At 42.2% G+C, this 8,104-nt stretch overlaps 1 protein-coding gene across 8 annotated transcripts in view; it reads right to left on the bottom strand.

The window, feature by feature from the left end:
* Window positions 1-4,853: 4,853 nt before the first annotated feature.
* tle3b (TLE family member 3, transcriptional corepressor b) overlaps window positions 4,854-8,104 on the bottom strand; it is a 45,034-nt gene continuing 41,783 nt past the window's right edge. For all 8 annotated transcript variants that reach the window (XM_084337170.1, XM_084337172.1, XM_084337171.1 and 5 more), the window contains exon 22: window positions 4,854-7,138. In XM_084337170.1, coding sequence (XP_084193296.1) covers window positions 7,031-7,138 — 108 coding nt within the window. In that variant the 3' untranslated portion in view covers window positions 4,854-7,030. The remainder of the gene's footprint in view (window positions 7,139-8,104) is intronic.

Below are 8,104 nucleotides of genomic sequence, written 5' to 3'. Positions count from 1 at the left end.
GCAGGTTCTGGTTGACTGTGACTGACTCCTTGGTAGATTACATTATCTTTATCATGTGAAACTTATGACTCCTACATAGTCAAGCTGAATCCTTTTAATTTTCAGAAACAAGTTGGAAATGCCATACAGCAGAATCCCATATAGACGCCTGTCCCTTTTACTGGCTGCATGTGGCTACATGTTTTTTGACAAATAAAGGTCAGTCTCAATTAGAAGCTGGGTCTACATTAATTGTTGCCATTGACAGTGACACTCCAAAGCAGTTTGTTATTTATATTTTTACTTGCACTGATACGCCAGTTGCATTTTCTGATCGCAATGGTGGCACAAAGAAAATAGGACAACCTGAAATTCAAGTTGTCAGTTGTCAAAATATCTGAACAAAATCAAGAGAAGCAACAGTAAGCCATTTCTCCAATGATCCCAAGAGAGTGAGATAATGGCAAAAAAAAGTAAGTTGAACTTTAACAACTGTCCAATGAAGGCGGTAAAAAGGGCCATACTGTGCGGTGCGGAGGACGTGTATTACAAGCTATAACTACATTGCAGGGTCATAACGTCTGGTGAAAATAATTCCCGAGTGGCCAAAACTGGTCAAGGTAGCGGAGGGTGCTTGTGTCTCAGTAGTCTCTGTCTGCACAGCGAGCAAGCTGCTGTGTGTGTGTGTGTGTGTGTGTGTGTGTGTGTGTGACGTGTGTGTGTGTGTGTGTGTGGGGGGGCGACTGGGCCCTGTCCGTGGAGCGGAACTGGACCAAAACAAAGTCTTGTTTCACTCCACATTCACTAGCACTGTCTCTTGGAGCGAGATCAAATGAGTGATTTATAATTTATGTTATTCAATAGCCTCATTTTCATACAAGTAATATTCATACTGGTTTAAATAAACAATTAGATAGTATTTTCCATCTTTGCTGGGCAAGAGTTATGAATTAAATGCTTAAATAGACACCTGTCCCAAATATAGGTCAGATGAGTTCAGTGATTGAAGAAAATAAAAGCATTAAACGTTTTATGGTATTCTAAGATATTACAGGGCCTAAGATATGGAGGAAGAGCAACTCTGCCAACCTGTAGTCATGTTTTCAGCACATTGGAGAACACCTGATGGACACTGAAAACCACTTCTTCTTTCTTGATTTTTGTTGTAGTGCCTTACATAATCATAACAGTTAAAACAGTCAACAAACATTGAACTTAAATTTGTTTAGAACATTTAACAACTTGATCACAACTAAAGTCTAAAGAATGGGCCTGTCAGCTTCGTTGTAAGAACATAATCTCTTATTTATATGATATGTATATGACACAGCATTCTCTGAAAGTTCCTGTTCCTTTATTTGATAGACAAAGAAATAGTGTGCAGTGTGTGTAAGTAGTAGTTAACTACACTTCAACATAGGAAAGTAATGGGCGGCTGAGTGGCGCAGTGGGCAAGGCGCTCGCCACTAATGCAGGAGACGTTGGGTTCGAGCCCAGCTCTCTGCGTTGCTACCAGCTTGGCTGGTCGTTCATACTAATACAATTGGCAGTATTAGGGGGTGGGAAGCTGGTGGGTGGGGATCGGACGTTGTGGACAGCGACTCCTACAGGTCGGTTGGTGCGCCTGCGCAGCAGAATCAGGAAGCGACAGGGGCGGCGTGTCCCTCCCACGCAGACCCCCGCCGCTGAGAGATCGCGCTGTGCAGGTGAAAAGATGCAACGCCTGCTTCCTCGAGTACCAGAGGGGACACGTGATGTAAGGCTTCGTCCACATTGCAGCCGGCTTGTGGGAGGCATGGCCTAACAGCGTTCGAGACAGGGGATGGTAGAATTGGACGATACGAAATTGGGATGGGAGAAAAAATAGAAAATGGGAGAAAAAAAGTAGATCAAAAGAAATAACATAGGAAAGTAATCACTAATCACATTTTTGATGAATTGAAAATCTCTGTTCCGATTGTATTGATGTTAGCACTTTAAGTGCCGAAAACGTGTTTAGGCGTCCTTCCCCGCCATGCTCAAGTTGCAGAGGACGCCGTAACTCGTCTTTAATATCAATATTTCAAAAATCTGTGATCGAAATCATATTTTTCCTCCGCAGCCCTGAGACACAGTGCTGGCCTCCTCTCAACCCTCTAGCGGTTCAAGAGCGCCATCTGGTGGCCGATCGGCAGAAGCGCCAAACAGGAAGTCATGTGGATGAAGTGCTGATTGTCCATATTACTTCCGGGCACTCTCTATAGGTCCCGGGACTCGATCTCGACACAATACATAGCGATCCGTTGCCAATAACTCGATAAACAACATGATTTGGACGTATATACTATTATACAACCTGGAAATAGATCGCGTATTTCTACATCCCATAATAGGAATATTACAGTTCCACGTTCATCGTCCAACAGCGCGAGGAAGATACTGTAAGATTCAGCGTTATTTTTGAACGTGTTCGATATAAACTGCTCTGATGATCATATCACCCACACTCGATGAATGATATAACGCTGCCACGGAATTATAAACGATCCCCCGCCCATCCGGTCATCATCAGATGATACGTAGAAACTTCTAGAAGTACGTCCAATTGAAATTTTTTATCTCGCACAGATTCCTACCAAACTGTATTTCATCATCAATATAATGCATTTGGGGCTATAAATCACGTTCTGGAGAAAGCTGCAGAAAGAGATGAAAACATACTTATACTTTAGACCATATTTTACTATGAATATGTGAATGAAAAAGTTTAACGTTACTACACAATGAACAATACATATAGGACCTTGAATGGGCCCTAATAATGGCAATCTAGCAATAGAATTTAAAAAGTTATAGCCCTGCAAAGAAGGGGAACTTCTCCATAGACAAATAGAGATGGCAACGGATGGTATATCATGAATTTAGCCTTAGGCAATCAAAGTGTTAGTGACAAAAATAAAATAAAAAGAAATTTAGGACTAGTTTAATAGTTGCACATATTTTGAAAAAGAAATGATGAATGTTTTACGATTTGAAATGTCTGCCATTGTAGCCATCAGGCCTATTACCCCCATATTACAGTGGATGTAGTTTTGCATGGGACTGGACCTATGTGCAAGGTTAGGTGCATTTCCATGCATGGGAAGGCAGTTTTAGTACTAATAATACTAACAATATTGACAAATACGAGTTGCTGCCCGGCCCCTAATTAACACTAACTTGTTTCTGTGATGAAACCAGATCAAACACTGACCTCCATAAAGCCTTAACAGCTACTGTTGGTTATAAATTGCAATATACCCAATTGAATGGTATATGCAAGTCACGTGTGTTGCTTTGCATATGTGAATATGATTTTTTTTAATTACTTTTTCTAAGTAACTTTAGTTAACAAAACTATTTCTGAGGGTAGCTTTGCTGTAGTTCAACTTCTTCCAGTGTAATTGGTAGCTTGCAAAACTATGCTTTCAGAGTAGTATGAGTAACAAGTATGAGTGTGTGTGTGTGGGGGGGGTGTTTGCATGTCTCAGCTGGTCTTGTGGTTTTAAGTGTCGCTGAGGCAGCAAGTAGTCACATGGTGTGTGTATGTCTGAGAGTGTGTGTGTGTGTGTAGGGCGGTTTGGCAAGCCACCCTGATCCTCTGCTACATGTCTCATCTCTCCCCACCATTAGTCTTTTCAGCAGGCCTGCAACCACATACCATCCTGTCTGGATTCAAGCCAATTAACTCACGCCTCCAGTCTCTCTCACACACACACACATACAGTACATAGTACACACATATTTTACCTTCAGTCATATCCTTTCTCACACCCACTACTACCTATCTCTCATGTCTTTCATCGGTACAGTGGGGTAAGGAATATAATCTAAGTAGGATTTAATGTTTCACAATCATGACTGCTAGCCACCACTAGGGGCAGAGTGGCTGGCTACCAGTGTGTGAGCTACTGGTTAAGTGAGTTTGTGACATCCTCACTGGTCAGAGATGCTGCTAATAATATATGTAGCAGACAACCTCAGTACTCCAGGAAAAAGCATGTGCATTTAGCCAACAACATCCTTGTTCTCCTGGTGCCAAGTCCCCAAACATTAGGTCTGTTCATGTATTTCAAATGGGACAACGTGCTCTGGCACCCAACCGGACCATTTGTAAATTCAGGAACCGTCAGAATTCCTGGCCATATATTATATTCAGGCTCTTGGTAGGGATGTAGCAACATGTGTGCATAAGGGTAGCCAAGTTATATCAAGCTTGCCAGCTAACCTAGGTGGCACTCCACACTGTGAAAAAGCATTTTTATTGACATACCAAGAGGATTTGTTAACGAATACATGACATGACTTGCATGCTGTACTCTTTGAAACTGAGCATCCACCTGTATTTGAGAATATTTATACACCCAATAGGATTTAACTGCAAATGCTACATGGTGCATGTTCTACTGTGGAATGAGCCAGGAGGGCTTCATGTTTTATGTACATAATCCATTACATTATCGGTACCCTTACAGTCATCTGATGTCATAATATGACCGAATCCCAACAGGCCAATAACAAGGAAATGAAGCCTTTTTACAAAACAAAACAAAAAAACGGTTTTATTGATTTATTAACAACTGTACATTTCTGTTCAGTGCTGACAGTATTTGCTACATACTTTGGTGTGAATAACAGGGGGGCTACATCCTAGGTCGGTGGCTACATCAAGCGTGTGAAATTCACTACGTGCGTGGAATTTACTGCTTGCGTAATACGCAGCTGGAAAGCTCCAATTGTTGTCAATTGTACCAGCTACACCAGACATGAGGGTGTGACCGCATCGTGAGACTAGCAAGCGCTTTTTGCAAAATACGAATAGGAGTCTATCCCCCCCCCCCCCCCCACTACACGCACGTATACTGTATCCAAAGAGGTTTGGCATATCCACTTATTTTCATAGTATATTATTTCAACAAAAACATGAATCAAAGCAAAAGCATCTCCAATTCAGTTAATAAACTGTCAGCAGTCCAGGCACCGTTTGGCCACCTGCCAGCCTACTATTGACGGCTGAATTTATTAGGTTGAAAACCATGGGCCACTCATTTATATTATGCTCCAAGAGAGCCGAAGTAACAAAGATAAAGTGAAGAGGGAGAAGACACGGGAAAGCATTACGGCTGCACTGGAGAAAGTGAGAGTTGCAGCCATTGCATTGCAGGTAAGTTGGTTGTTTAGCCATTGCACTCTGAAAACACTGTAGCATAGAATCAGAGGTTTTCAACATAGTACCTATCTATATGACAGTGTGCGATAGTTAAACCTATCGTTTATAATTTTATCCACCGAATGTGACGTGGCATCGTTGTCAATGATGGGATGCTTGTAACGCTACGTCAGAGTTTCACTTATCAATACGGTCAGTACTGATTATTAACAAGAGTAGGCTATGATGTAGCCTACAATAATAGACCCACCCACATTCGCATGGATGAGACGAGATCCCCCTGCAACTTGCACGTGTGCAACTGTCGCACCTGGTGTAGGCGGTAGAATTTACATGCAAGACTATTTTCACGGCCTGCGCGCCCCCACACACACACACAACACAACCCTCGGTGTAGCCCCAGTGTAAGAGACTAGAGCATCTCACCCGCTCTTTTTGACTGTAGGAAAGGCAGAGAAAGGGTGCAGTGAAGAAACTGTTAAGTCGTTGTGTACTGAACATGGGTAATCCTGTTTTTTTTTTTTTTGTTCCTCTACTTTTGGATTCATGTTATTTCTGTTGCATTTACCGTACATTTGATAAATCGATCCCATTCCCTCCCAGCCCCACTTGCGATTACAGGCACTGGATTTTTTGTCTTGAGTGACAGTTCAGAGGACCCACATGAGCAGTTCAATGGGTGACCCCCACCCCCTGCCTTTCCAGGAATAGATAAGATACCAGAATATTTCAAAAGAACGGGTTGGTACCTCTGTAACTACAGCCCGAATCATTATTTAAAAAGGTCGGTCCCTAGTCATGATTCAATGGTACAATTCAACATTCCATTTCATATTATTTCAGGCCTTGAGTGGCTGCTGCTGCCAGCTGAGGTCCATGGGTCTTAAACATCAAACGTTCCCATATCGCCCAGAACTCAAAGAAAGGTACAAGAGACAGAGCAGAAGAGCACAGACAAAGTACTGCAGTTGACAAAAAAGAAAATAAATGAAATTATATCTTTTTTTTTATATTGATTTAATTTACATCCATCATCTCCTTCCCCCGGGTCCAGAGTCGCCTCTTATTAGGTCCTTCAGAGGTCCTGTGGCGTTCCATGAGGCGTCCATGGCTCTGCCTGAGCCGGCAGGCTCCCATGTTGCAGATCAGACTGGATTTTGATAGCTCCAAAAGGGGTGTCTTCCCCACGTTTTTAATCTCCACAAATCTCACAATTTTCGTGCTCCTTTCTTTATTTTAAGACATCTATTTTGCTTTCCACGAAAAAGGTCAGCCCAAAGAATGTGCTTCAACATAATCAAGCAGGAATAAAATCCTTTTAGAAAGTTCTAATCTACTCTCTGTTCTCTCTCTAATATCTGGCATAAGGGAGAGAACATGAAAGAAAACTGTCACAAGTACACCCAGGACATGAAAATATATATATATATATATTTATAATATATATATAAAATGTCTTATTTACTCCAATATGTACACTTTTTACAAGCCGTAAGGAGTGAGGTTCACCAGGATGAAGCACGGCTTCATTGGGTTATGACAAACATTCTCATGTAAAAAAAAAGAAAAGACATAAAAAAAAAAAAAAAAAAAAAAAGAATGACGAAAAAATTAATTGCTCAACATAAGCTTCCTTAATCCACGTCCAGGCATACTCAAGCAAATGGCTCAGTCAACTGCTATTAGCAGTTCAAAGCTTGCCCAAAACCCCAGTCTGGCCCGACCCATTGTTTGTAGTCCAATCCATAGACCTTCTCTGAGGGTGAGGGGTGGGGCAAGTAGAGGGGGAGGAGTCAGAGAGGAAGTAGGAGAGCCAATCAGACCAGTAGTGGTGCTGGATCTCTGTCCGGAGCCTCCTTGCGTCTAGTAGATAACCTCATAGACCGTGGCCTTCTTGTCACCAGAACCCGTCACAATGTATTTGTCGTCTGCCGAAATGTCACAGCTCAGGACCGAAGAGGACTCCTTGGACTGTGGAATAAAAATAATCAAAGTCAGTATTCGCTTTCTCCGTTAACTCATTGACCGCCGGGGATTAGACAGGGCCCCGTTCTAGCACTGCCACGCTTTAAAAGATAGGAGTGCGTCACCTTGTTTGTAACTATATTCTATATTATAGCTATGGATACAATACTATGGCCCATTTGACATCACCTATCTATCGTTCAATATGTGAAAAAGAAAAAAAAAATCCATCCATACGTTCCCGTGTTATACCGTGGTGAATATAAGTATCGTTATAGCGTGATCTGGGGTAATTCCCGAGTAATAGGCTTATACGTCAATTCTACTATAAACGGTGAAGTTTCTTGCCTGTACACGCTATTATTCCCAAATCAAATCTATATCATAGGTATTATGTTTCATCATGAATGCATGAAAGGGGGGGGGGGGGGGGGTCGTTTTTGATGCTTTGATCGTCACCAACGGCATACGTTGTGGAGTAACGTTACACACATATGTTGCGATCGGGGTGAGGGCATGGTTGGATCAACGCAGGGTTGATATCATATAGCCCTTACCTTCACTAGGATGTACCCCAAAAAGAATATTCCAATTATCTGATCGCGAGTCCCAGTATTGGTGTCGATCGTGTCGCCAACATAATCCACCACACATCATGCATCGGTAGCATTTGACGCGTTTCAATCCGATCGTTATAACCGCTCCATTCGCCCGACAAAGAAAAGTGAGCACGGTGACATTTGACCGTTGCACAAGCCAAGATACAAGGTTTCAAAGGGTGCCTCCGTCTAGCTGGATGCGGCCGGTATTGCAGTTTGGTGATCTCAGACTCATTCCCTATGGTAACACCGAGGTCCCCGGATGAATAATGAATAAAAATATTGAAAAAAAGGAAAAAATATCAAATAACGTATATACGTGGTTGGCGTTCAAAGGATGGCGCCCAATAACGTATATAAACGTTGTTGGCGG

Source organism: Notolepis coatsorum (genome assembly GCF_963971535.1).
Source record: "Notolepis coatsorum genome assembly, chromosome: 20".
Taxonomy (NCBI): Eukaryota; Metazoa; Chordata; class Actinopteri; order Aulopiformes; family Paralepididae; genus Notolepis; species Notolepis coatsorum.
Note: the sequence above shows the minus strand (reverse complement) of the source record. Positions and strands in the feature narration are given on the sequence as shown.